The 13,097-nt window shown below is 44.7% G+C and overlaps 1 protein-coding gene across 2 annotated transcripts in view; it reads left to right on the forward strand.

The window, feature by feature from the left end:
- Positions 1–4,854: 4,854 nt before the first annotated feature.
- The window catches only part of LOC127389554 (ubiquitin carboxyl-terminal hydrolase 12-like), a 29,019-nt gene continuing 20,776 nt past the window's right edge, over positions 4,855–13,097 (forward strand). Inside the window, exon 1 of one of the 2 annotated variants that reach the window (XM_051630167.1) lies at positions 4,855–4,960. In XM_051630167.1, the coding sequence (XP_051486127.1) occupies positions 4,913–4,960 (48 nt within the window). In that variant the 5' untranslated portion in view covers positions 4,855–4,912. The remainder of the gene's footprint in view (positions 4,961–13,097) is intronic. The other variant, XM_051630168.1, reaches the window with a different exon arrangement.

Raw genomic sequence — 13,097 nt, forward strand, 5'->3', positions numbered from 1 at the left:
TAAATTAGACTACAGAAATACAGTTGGACTGTTCATCTTAGAAAAACTCCTCAGAAGAGGTTTGCCTGGGGCAGGAGCAGCTCTAGGCAGCGGCAGGAAGAGGTGAGCCTGGCTGTGGCAGGCAGCACACCCCTGGGACCTGTCCCCTGTCACACTGGGGGGGAGATGTGGAGCCTGCTGGGAAGTGGCACCACAGCTAATCCACAGATCATGGAGACCTGAAGATGCAGATTTTCCCTGGCTTCTCTACACTCCCACCAGGCAGAAGGTAGGCAAGGCTCTACCATGCAGCCACCAAAGAGACAGCCAGCTGCCTTCACACCACTGCTTTCAACTACAGCATACATGTGAGTAGTTCCCAGCAGGTTTTAGAGGCCAGGGGTACAGCTGCAAGCTAGCAGGAGAGGATGGGAAAGCAGGCCAAGTCTCTAGATGATCACCCCTTCCCAAAGCACCAGGGACCAGGTTGTCAAATTACCTCAGTTTCATGCCAGCAGCACAGAGGACGTGCTGAGTGTGAACTGGCTTTAGAAGAATCCAGCTCTGGTGCACAGCAATCTGGTGAAAGAAGCACAAGATTCAGAAGATTTATGGCTGTGTCACATTTCTAAGGCTCTGTTTCCTCTCTGAAGAACTACTTCTGAAGCGGTATTTGTGCAGAGTTGCTGTGTAAGCACCAAATGTTATTACTTTGACCATCATGACAGTCAGCTGATGAAGAGGTGGGACAAAATGTCTGGAGGGTTACCCAGCTCCTGGTACTGGGAGGGAGCTGCCAGACCATGTGTCTTTTGGGATGTGGCTCCTATGTGAATGGTTTGCAAATCTTCCAGTGTAAATTTGCTTCCAGATTTTTGCAAACACCCAAACAGTGAAAAATGTTTTCCAGGAAATTTCATTACCAGGGTGCTTTCATCTCGCATAAGTTTTGTAAGAACAGGCAAAATGAGGGGAGGAATAGGAAAATGCTCAAAATCTTGTGGTAAATTAACAGGGTACTTTGAAATGTGTTACTAAGCTGGACACATTATAAATATGTAACTGTCTGCCTCTCTTAAGTGTAGGATGTTGGAACCTTTGTTACCATTTGCTATTAAAAGCATATGTTAGTGAATAATAGCAAAGTATTCATCAGAATAGTCCTCCTATAAAAACAAACAGTAATATATCTATTGGCTTCTAGGTGGCCAGAAGAGTTTCAGCCCAGGAAACAAAGCCAAATAAGTTAAGCAAGATGATGGAGAATATTCTTTATGAACAAAGACATTCCTAGAAGAATACAGAATGCCTCCAAGAGAGTCAGCACAATCAACAGAAACAAAAGTTCAAGGCCTTTTGGGTAACCAAATGTTGTGCCAGTGCTGAGGAACCTCATCAGTATCTCACAAAAGCTGGGGGGTGAGTTTTATTCTAGATAAATGTAATACAATGCACCTAGAGAAAAAGAATATAAACTAAGCTTAAATGATGCTGAACGTGGCAGCCATAAATTAGGAGAGACCTTGGAGCCATTCCTGGCAGTTCACACTCATCAGCTCAGTATGCTGTGCAAAAAAAAAACATCCCCAAAACATTGGATATTCTCAGGAGGAGAAGAGAGAAGGAGATATGGGGTAGGATTTTGATGCTTACATCAACCCTGGGAACATCCCCATCTCCAACACAGCATCTCAAACCACGCCGGGGGCTGTGCAGGCACAGAGCAGGACAGCAGCAATGATCCCAGGCCTGCAGCAGCTGCTGGAGGAGGAGAGAGTGGGAAAGCTGTTTGCCATGTGCTTGTACAGATGCTGGTGCTGACACAAGAGAAGAGATGTGTGGGGGCAGGAATGAAAGACCAGGGGTGGAGGAAATGTTGAACTGCTGCTTTTGGCAGCTGGGATGGCTTCTGGTTGCTTGAAACAAATGTGAAAGCAGTTTTAGGCTGCATCTTGGAAGCAGACCAATCAATTTCTTGTTCCTTTGCTAAGATGGTTCAATCTAAATGTCTTCTGTGCTGGCCCAGGCTTCTCGTGCTCCTCACCAAAGCTTGTTTCCACTGTGTGCAGAAATCTCTGTCCAGGGAGAATGGTTTTTAGTAATAATCAAAAAGCTGGATATTCTCCAAAAGTTTTAAATCTATTCACACATTGCTTCCCCTCAAAATCTTAAATTCTAGGCTCTAATTCTGAAAGAATTTGAGCAAGATATAGAATCAGAGCCAGCAGCTTTCAAATCTGATCCTTATCTGATTTTCTAGATTGTCAGAATAGTCTTTTCACCGAGTGAAACCATGCAGAAGGATTCACACTATTTGAGATTGTATAACCCTTGGCATGTACAATAAGAATTGTTTTTAAAAGAGATTGTCATTGTTTGTGCACAATGGGCTTATATTTAGCTAAGAAAACCATGTTTAAAATTCAAATTCTCTTGGAAAAACAATAGCTTAAATTAGAAGGAGAATGTTTGCAAAACTCAGAGAAACTCTGAAAACATCGGGATGATTCTGGAGATGTCACTAACCACTCCCTGGGCTGCTCCATGCAAAGCTCTGGCCTTTCCATGCTGCACAGAGATAATGTTAGCTCCACACCACATTTTTTTTCAGATTTATTTATTGGTCCCTGTTGCTTTTGGCAATGGTTTTTATTATTTTTTACTATTTGTATTATTGTTGGCTCTCCCACACATCTCCAGAGATGAAGCATTCTAAAAATACAAATATTTGCCATCACCATAGTGCTCTTCACATGAGGATGTCAAATTGCTTTTAAAACTGGATGCCATTATTCCTCATACATTTTACAAGAGGGGTAGCAGATGAGCAGAGGCAGAGTGATCTTGCTACGATCCCAGCAGGTTGAGGACATGGCCATTGTTGTCATTCTTCTGCCTAGCATTGGTAAAAAACATCTTTCTCCTCAAAGCCTATTTGTAAAGGTCACATTTACCTCCAGGACACCTCAGGTGTTTTTATACAGTATTATTGATGTTAGGGTGACACGGCTGGAGACACACAGCTCACTTCTGAGCAGAAATACTAAATGTAGTTGGGGAAAATGCTGAAGTTGGGGAAATGCTGGTTGCTCTGGCAGATGGTGTCATAAAACTCGTAGCTGGTGGCTCGTGTTTCTGTCCCCACTCCTGAATCTGTTCCAAACAACAGGAGGTCGATCCTTGCTGCTCTGTCTGACAGTCTTTGTTGTCAACTTGGGCCCCAAAGGCCAGTTCCCACACTGCACTACACAAAAGTAGTGCTTTAACCACCTTTTTGCTCCCAGTAACTAAATACCCTCATAGTTGGGAAAGGCAAACAAAAAGCAGGAGGTAAGAAAGGAGCCGCACAGGGGGTGACGGGCACGAGGAACCAGCCTTTCTCCCTGGGCTTGGGAACCCACCCCATTTCACCAGAGTCTGATCATGGGTAAAATGCATTAAAAAGTTGGCTGTGTGCTTGGAGACCTGTTGTCTAGGGACAAGACTGCCATTTTAGCACCATAACTGTACCCAGCACAAAGTTGTTCTGATCCTGAGGCCAAAGGGGAAGGAAGTGTCCCCAGATGCTGTTTCGACAGCTGTGATAAATCATGTTTGATTCTATTTTGGGAGGAAAGGGAGGTGAACATTTAAATATCTACTTCAGTTGGAATAAACACTGAGCAGATTCCACTATTTCTGTATTTCCTGTCCCTAAATTCGTTGCATTGCTGTTCATGGAAGCCCCGTAAGGACCACGTGTCATTTTTCACTTTTAGCATTTTTTGTAAGAGGGTTTTTTTTTTTTGGGTTGCGAAATCCTCTCCCTCGGGAGCCTGTAGTAGATGACGTGGAAAGTACAATGTGTGTAAGGGAACATCACTGCAGGGGAGCAGCTCAAGTAGAATGGAAACATCTTGGCCTCATAAAAAAACATTTGTGCTTTGGAAACTGAACCATCCTCCCTTCCCCACAGATACTCCTACAAGGTCAGGGCTGGAGTAAGGGCCGGTGTGTGGAAACAGCCCTGTCCTGCTGACCGTGTGCTCCACGCACAGCAGGACGAGAGGATTCCTGCCACCTTCCTCAGTACTTTTCAGCAGTGCTCAATTTATCATTACTATGAAATCTGAGCCGGGCTCATTCGAGGTTGGACTCAATTCTGTAGGGTTTAATCAGCCAGCTGACAAGCCTTTCTACCCATCCCCAGCTTCACGAGGGGTGTTTTCCTCTGGTACTTCCTTGCTTTTGGTACACGCCGTGTCAAGTGCTCTGTGATGACTCAGTGACACTTCTAGCTCCTTTTCCCCCTGCCAAAGAGCCCTGCCTCTGCCTTGCTGAGACAGGGGCGCATGGTGCGGAAGGACAAAGGGCCACCTGGCGCAAAACCACCGTCTGGCTCCATCACCGCACCGGGAATTGTCATAAAAACCCGCTGGTGGGTGCTGGACCACACGGGGAGTGAGCGTGCCCCTTGGAGGGGCTTGGTGGCACCCCTGGCTGGGGGGTTTGGTGGCACCCCCAGCTCCCCAGCTCCATCCCCGTGGGGCTGGCAGCTTCCCACAGCTTCCCCAGGGAGCCACGCAGGCCGCACCGCACCGGGGCCTCCAGCCACCTCCCCGGGCTGAGGGAAGGGCGGCAGCTCTGCGCCCACCATGCCCACAGCTGCGCAGCTTCCCCACGTCGGAAGAGAGGGAAGCCGCAGCCCAACCCTGGGGTTGACCCTGAGGGAGGCCACGGCGGGACGCCAGGCCCCGGAGACCACGAGGCGGAGGCCAGGCGGGCCGGCCAGGCGGGGGAACGCCTGCGGGCGCGGCGCGGCCGTGCAGCCGGTGCCGTTTGGGCGCCGCACGCCCGGCCCCGTTCGGCGGTTGCACCAGCTGCGGCTGCCGCTGTCAGTCGGGCGGCTGCGTCCCAACATGGCGGCGGCGGGGCGCGGGGCCGCGGCGGCCGGATGGACGTGCTGATGACGGTCCGGAGACTCGCCTCCATCTGTACCATGGTGAGAGCCCCGGCCCGCCGGGGCCCGCCGGAGCGGCGCGGGGAGCCGGCCGGGAGCCCCCGCTGCCAGCCCCGCGCTGAGGGGCAAAGGGGCGGGGGGGGGGGCCCGCCGCGGCCGGGTGCCGTAAGAATGAGTTAAAGTAATTAAAAAAAACAGCCCAAGGTTTAAGGAAGGCACCGCCGGGCTGTGCCAGGGAAGGGGCAAGGGGAGCGGGGGGAGCTGGAGGCACCCGAGCGGGGAGGGCCAGCCCGGCTTCCTAGCGCCCTTGTGACGGCTGTGGAGTAATTAGGCCCAAACCCCGGGTGGGGAAAGGTGGCCGGGGGAGCACGGAGCCCGCTGTGGGACGGAGCAGTCGCTGCTGCCGGGGCTGGAGCTGCCGGGGCTGGAGCTGCCGGGGCTGGAGCTGCCGGGGCTGGAGCTGCCGGCCCCTCGGCAGGAATGAGTGTCGGGCAGGTGGATGCTTTCCTTCAGAGAGAGAGAGAGCAGCTAGGGGAGCCCCTGGACATGAGCTCTTTTTCCTGCTGCAGATCACGGGAGTTTGTTGTGCTAACTAGGCTCGATTGAAGGGTTGTTGCACTAGTTTATAAAAGCTCTGTAGTCGTTGCACATGAGTGCGTGGAACAGGGTGTCACCCGTGTTGCCAGCGGAAAGCGAGCGAGGGAGACTGATAATTGCATGATTATGCAGAATTTATAATGAAGTTACATTGCTGTATAAATGGAGGCCAGCAAGTGGTTTGTCTAGCACTAAAACACAGCTGACTCATAATGAAATAGTGCATCTTGGTAATGATACATCAGCTTCACAGAGATTCTTACTGTAAGAGATTTCATCAGTATAAGCTAAAACAGGGGCTTGAATGGCCAAAACCTCCTTCAGAATCAGGCTGAGGGTATTCAGTTTTAGGGTTTTCTGTTGTCCCACATCATAATTGCTCCAAGGGGGCAAAACTTTGGGGTTAGATCTCATTTGAAACAGCAGCAAACCAGGGAGGTGGCTGCAGGCTCAGAAGGGGCTCTTGGACTGTGAGGTGCTGAGACTGACTTCACACAGGTGTGAAGGGTGCAGGGTTTTTTTCTGCTTCTTTTCCACTAAGGTGCTGGCTCCTGGTTTTGACTATCTTGAAACCCAACTGAGCTGAACCCCAACAGTGCTGTATGCAGCTGAGTGTTTGGCCTTTCACAGTAATACTCTTAAGAAGAGAGATTAATTATTTTTTTTCCCCTTTAAATTTGTGGCAATTGATACCTGATCTTAAAGCTTTAAGTATTGCAGAAAACTTACCAGAACTTCACTTATCTCACTAGATATTTGTATTTTCCAACATAATTTGTATTTTTAATTGCCCACAACAAACACAGGTGAAATTAAGGTCATGAGAGGTGGCTGGATCATTACTTCATTGTGGAGCTCTGCACCCCAGAGGCAAGGGATTGACTCGATCCTATAGAATTTTTTGGATGCATTCCTGAGATCAGCTGACTGAGCCTCAGATTGAGAGGGCAAACTTAAGGCACTGCATTTTCCTGGCAATATGTAGCCAAACCTGCCTCCAGCCATTCCAGTGCTTGGGATCTCTTCTGAGAGACTTTGGCTATACATACACAATCTTGGATTCATTTTTAGTCCTGTACTTACCTTGATTTTGGTTGCGATGATGAAGTGAAGCAGATATTTGTAGCTTACTAACATCCCTTCTGAATTACTGTGGGTTTTATTCAAAAGGAGATTTTTGCAACACTGCAGCTTTGGGGAGGCAGGTTCTTACTGTGTTGGTTTCAAGTGGAGAACTTACTGTACTGCTGGCACTAAATAATTTTATAAAACTCGCTGCCAAATTTCTTACATGCTGTTTAATCAAATGCCATGGAATTTTTCAGCATCCATGTTTTAGGTGTATTTATAGCTTAGTTAAATTTACTGTTAATCTCACTATTTTTCTTTTCAGTTAGCCCAGGAAAGTTAAGATCTAGGTGCTGTATTTTGAAACTGAATCAGTTTATTTGCATCCACGTCAGTTCATGCCCAGTAACTAAAAATATTATTTGCTTTTTCATAATACAAATACGAAAATCCTAAGCCTTCTTTATAAAAACATTTAATTACATTAACAAAGTCCCTTTGGGAAGCAGCTTTCTTCAGGATTATGCTAGTATGTAGTGATTGTACCATACTTTACATCTTTGTTTTACCAGCATTTCCAGTGCTCCAGGCTGGAAAACTGAAACTCAGCTTAGGACATTCTCAGGCCCCTCAAGTCAATCACCATCACAGAGACTGGTGTTTCTGGCTTTCCATGTCAGGACTCTACTTTTCTGCAATATCTTTTTAAAAATTGAATTCAGTGTCTGGTCTCGTTAGTAGCCAGTAATGTAGTTACAACTTTAGTTATATCCCCCTCCTTAAAATAACTTCCAGGTGTTCTTCCTGTGGCTCATCCCTCCCGAGCCTCATGCTCCTTGCATTTCCTTGATGTGACACCTTCCTTTTTCCAGGGGTTGCATAACATTGGTGTGGCACCAGAGCATTGCCACGGTTGGAATCTCCTAGGAAAAGACTTGTTCATTTGAATATGAGTCATTGGAGGCTGCTGGCACCACATGGCAAGACACATCCCCAGCCAGGAGCCACCATCTACAGCTCTGCTTCTTTGCTCTGTCCCTTGGACTTGGTTTTGCTTCCCAGCCCTTATCAAACTGTGGACTCTGGGAGTTCTGGTTTTATCATTGCAAGCAACTGCACAATTAACTGAGGAATTGAAATAGAAGGCACTACTGAGGCATTTTGTTACCCTTCCTGGAAAATGCATAGCTCCTGTTTCAAAAATATTTAAAAGTGCTGTCTTTGTAGTTCTGTGGCAGACACGTGGTCGTAGGCAGAGGCAAATCCTCTCTTGACTGGGGTGAGGGAGCAAGGAGGGCTGAATTTCTATGGGTCTGACTGGATCATCTAATCCAGAATATGCCTGCTGTGCTCTGGGGGGCTCAGACAGTCGGTTGTAGAAGTGAGTTTCTGAGTCAGAAGTTGTGTTTTTTTGTTGCATTGACAAAAACTTTTTGGAATGGTTGGAGAAACAAAACAGAACACTAGAGTGGAGCAAGGTGTGAAGCACAAATCTGATCGTTTCCTCCCTGACAGCTGATTTTGTGACACTTCTGGAGTAAGCTGTTGGCAGAAATATTGGTGGTTCTTGGTAGGCTAATTAGGGACACTTCCTGTAGATTCCTGTCTAATTGTTTGCTAAACCAGTAAGACATGCCTGAAGGACTCAAACCCAGTGTACAAACTGGTGTAGTGTTATTCTACTCCTCTGAATCAGTGCAGTGTGGATATAATTATTAACTTCAGTGCCAGAGCAGAGATGACTGAATCATTTGTAAGTAATACATTTCCATTTGCCACCTGAATAACTTACGCTGTCCAGTTCAAGGAGGGCTTTGGTGTCACTGATGTATAATATCTACCTTATTGCTGTTTCACCTATTTTTGCAGAACTTTGTTTTGGCTTTGTCAGAGAAACAGCATTTAGAGCTGAGAAGGAATTGCTGAGGAAGTGGAAAGCAGGGATGGTAAAAGTAGAGCTAACTTAGTAGACTTCTGCTTCCAGCCGTGCTCTGCTGCTTGGTTTACTTAAGCTGAAGGAAACAAATACTAATTTTTACACTTAAAACCCACCTTGAGAATAGCCTGCTTTTAGGGGAGAAAAAAAAAGTGTGTAGCCCTTTGCAAACCAATTAGTAGATGACTTTGTGTGAGATTTTTTTCCTTGTGCTGTTAAACTCTGGTTTCATACCCTGTGATGTTGTTGATGCATTCTCCAGGTTTTGGACTTGTAGTTGGTGTGAGATGTAAGGTTCTGCAAAGCAGCCAGTCAGTCTGCTGTTAACCAGCTCAAGGGGATAGTACACAGGTTTCCTTGGAATGATTTGTGGGATTTTACAGGAGTCCTGAGTTTTTCTGCTGCCCTGGTGTCTGTTTTGATTCCAGACTTTCTGTAGGCTTCAGGATTTCATGACTTCACTGTCTCTGGGAAAAGGAGAGATCCAAACTGTGTTGTGCTGAAAAGTACTAAGAGCAGGTCATTGTTCATTAGGTGAAACTAGATATTAATTGTACTGAAGAACCTCTACCATAGAGTTGTTTACATTTAAAAAGATGGGTATGAATACCTGTGAAAAATACATTAAAATAGCAGAATGTAAATAGTTCAAGAGGTGCTCTATATTATTGAATCTTTCTTGTTTTGGTCTTTAATGGGGATTTAGGGCAAATGAATACATTGAATTTATGTTTATATGCACATAGTGTCTTGTTCCTATTAAAAAAAAAAGTGGCTTTCATTATTTGCTCTTACAGATGTCAATTTGGGAGATTTCTAGACTTGTTGACAAAGTAAAGGGCTGCACTGCGGAGTGTTGTTTTGTTTCTTTTGTCATATTCTGTATTTTCAGCTCCTTTCCTAGTGGTTTATCTACTTAAGCTGCCGTGCACTTAGTTGTGTATATACACGCAGTCAAATCCATTGATGGGGCCTTGTGTCTGAATTTTACTGTCATAACTGTGCCTGTTTAATCTGTCCATGTGTAATGTCTGAAGTTACATCCTATTTATAAATCCTCAGTGTTACGTTTTTCCTTGCATCAGCATCCACTTCCTCACTTTTTACAGTCCTGTTTGATGTGTGAAGGTCACAATAAAAATCTTAATACCAGCTCACAAAAGAGCAACACCAGTAAACACTGGGTCTTGAGTACACTGAAAAATATCTGAGAGCTGTACAAGACATCTGCTCTTATGTGTGTTACTAGGTCATTGGAGAGAAACCCAAGGTCAGGAGGAATCTTGCAGAGCTCTTTTCTGATGAATGAATTGGCTGTGAGCACACAGTAATCTCAGAGACAGTGGCTAAGCAGGGGGAAATAGGTTGCTCACAGAACCACATTACAGAGGTCAAGTCTCTAAGCAGTGGTTTTGTACTTCCTGCCCTTAATCCAGCATCCTTTATGTTCTTTTTACTGGAGCCCAGCTTTACTATCTCATTTTAAAGAGCATAAAATGAGAGAATTTTCCAAGTGTATTTGACTTGCTTACCTTTGTGAGGCAGGGATCCTGTGGACCTTGCAAGACCAGCTCCTAATGGAATAAACATTTATGTGAAACAGTTTATAAAGCATTCTATATTAATTTATTTAAAAACACTCTTAATTAAGACTCCAGGTTTTAAACACATAGTAGTAAACTTTTTCTGAAATACTGCAGCTTCTGTTTCACTGTGGTCTCCATGATGCTGGCAGTAGTCAGAGTGCTCCATAAGCTTTGCTTCCCAGGGAAGAGTGGGCAGAGCAGCAGTTCCTGAGTGTACTGAGTGACTGTGCAGGTTAAGAAGATTATGTATGTTTTGGAACTGAGGAGTCTTGGAGAGTCTGTGACACTGTTATACTCACCGTTTTCAAGATTATGGGTTTGTTCTGCCTGCATAAGCATGTCAAGTGCTGGAATTCAAAGTTCAAATTGCCATGATTTGTTATCCCTACAACAGCAGCCTTCCTGGGTGCGTGAAAAGGGGTCATTTCAAACCCTAGATCATAGTGAGTGGGAGCTGAGCTGACAACTCTTTATCTGACTTCAGTGCTACACAACCAAGGAGTTTTAAAAAATGGGGAAGCAACATCTATTTCTGTTTGGAAGATCATACCAGTCTGTTTGTAAACTTTCAGAAATGCAGCCCCAGTTCTGCTCCTTTCTGTTCCCCCCCACGTGGTAATTTTAATAGACCTGAAGCTGGAACTGTTACCACAACTAATACGGCAAAGTCAGTGTAGGCAGACTTGATGAAATGCATCATCTCATGCACATTTCTTTCCTCAAAAGTTTTAAGTAGCACTGGCTTGGCCTACTTGTTCCTTATTCCCACCTTTTTTTTTTTTCTTTTTTTTTTTAAATTTTTCTTTGTTTGTTCACTCTTTAAAAATCACTCTTCAGTCATGCAGTGTATTTAACAAGCATTTCTAATCCTAAGGGCTGCGGGATGGCGTCCCTGGAGCCTTTCTGCACAACTTGAAAGCTGCTTCCCAGCTTTTTTCAAATGCTAAATATTATCCCACTCTAATTTATTAAGAAGAAAGAGTCAAATGACTAATTAGCGACTTCAACAAGAATTATGTCCTTTCTGACCAGTGAAATATCTCCTAGATGTCTTTCCCTTTTTTGCCTTTCTCCAAGAGAAGTGTCTTTGCAGGCAGGTGCTGTGCCCTAGGTGGGAGCAAGCTGCTTCCAGTCCAAAAGCTGAGTTTGAGTGGTGGGGAGTCCAAGCTGGTGTATCATAAGGGATTTTTATTTCAACAAGCTATTATTCCAGTCATGATGATATGCAGCTTCTGAGTGTGTGTGCAGCTGTAATAGAAGTTTAGAGATATCCTGTGTTGCAGTGCTTTGATTACTTCATTTGAACTGCGTGATATTAATTGCGCTGGGAGAAGGATAAAAGGCTTGTGTATAAAGCGTATCGTGTGGAAGTTAATGTTTTGCATTCAGCTAAAAGAGCAGTAATTTGTCCTGAATCTGTACCTGCAGATTTCCATGGACTGTGTGGAGAGTGTTTGAAATTAACTTATTCCTTCTAGGTTGCTAAAAGTAACATGCTGATGACTTCAATCTGGTGTGTATTTTTGATAGGACTACAGCAGCTGAGGCTTATAGGCTAGCATAGGGAACTACAGTTTAAACATGATACCATGTACAAATAAGCATTTTCCTGAAACTTTGGAACATTAATACATATACATCCAAATTTTAAGAGTTCTCTTCAGAAAATCACCTGCTGTGTACAAATGAACTGTAAATGAAGCATGTGAAAAGGTGAAGTGTCCCAAAACAGGCACAGCCATTATTTACTCAGACTTCTTGTAGATTTTGTCAGGATCATTAGTGTTAAGAAACCCTGATGTACCACCTGCAAGTTTCTGGTTGTGTTTTTGAAAAGATGAGAAGGCCTTCACAGTTCTAGTTACTTTCTTTTCTTGTGCTTCAAGCGACTGCTTCATATTTGTTAGCATTTGAAAAACTCTAGCAGCATTTGTTTGACAACTGCACTGTCTGTTTAGGTGTCTCCAAATTTCCATGTCTTTCTAAGAAACCAAACAAATCTTTAGTTTTTTGTTTCATTATGTTGAGCTAGTAAGGAGTGGTTATAAAATGATTATAAATCCATTGACAATCTGCTGTTGCATGAATTTTTCCTGTGTAATTTCAAGAACACTGAGCACATGAGACATGCTGCTTGCACTGTAGCCACCTTTAGTGACTATTTTAATGGTTAAATTGTTTTGTATCTTCACTTGCTGTCCCTCTTCTTTCACCATAGTTTCTTCTTGTTTTCTTACTGTACTTCTTTCTCCCAGCCTCCCCATCAGTGTCACACATCCATCCTTACAGTAGAGAAAATACACCCAGTTCCTAATTGCTAGTGGGTCGTGCTAATGTGAGACATTCCAGCGTTCAGTCAGAGCAGATGTGAAACCAGCACCCTCCAAGCCCGAGCTGCCTGAGCCTCCTCGCCTGCTCTCTTCATCCTTGCTGGAACTGCAGCTTAGCAACAGTAAATGCTGTAAACTACTTTGCTTCACCTCCCCAAACCTCAAGGCTGTTGCAGAGAGGACAGTGGGATCTTAATCTGTTTTGTGGGGTTTTTCTCCCTCGTTTTACATCTTCAGTGTCTCTCTGCTCAAGCAGCAGTGTGGCATTGACCTGATTATTTCTGACAGGAGCTCTGAATAACAGCAAAGATACTGACCCAACGTTGTGCTAATTTTGATCCTTTTCTTACTGAAGTTACAGCAGCAGCTGCTTTGTGCTCTTAACGTCTGCTCTCATGCTTATCAAGATAGCACAACATTGCTTTTATCACCACCTTCCCAGCTGCAAGAAGTAGGTACTTTAAATGGAAGCATGAATTCCTTCCGAGTGTGGAAGTGTTAGTTCAGGATTAAAAAAAAATAAATACCAGTAATGTTGATTTGTCAATAATAATGGTCCACTTACTCTCTGCCAAGTGTTGCAGAGGGTCAGGATTTCACTGAAACTTTGTCAAATTCATAGCACTAAAAAGAGCAAAAGTTATAACTTGAAGCAGGGAGCA

This window comes from Apus apus, chromosome 12 (genome assembly GCF_020740795.1).
Source record: "Apus apus isolate bApuApu2 chromosome 12, bApuApu2.pri.cur, whole genome shotgun sequence".
Lineage (NCBI taxonomy): Eukaryota > Metazoa > Chordata > Aves > Apodiformes > Apodidae > Apus > Apus apus.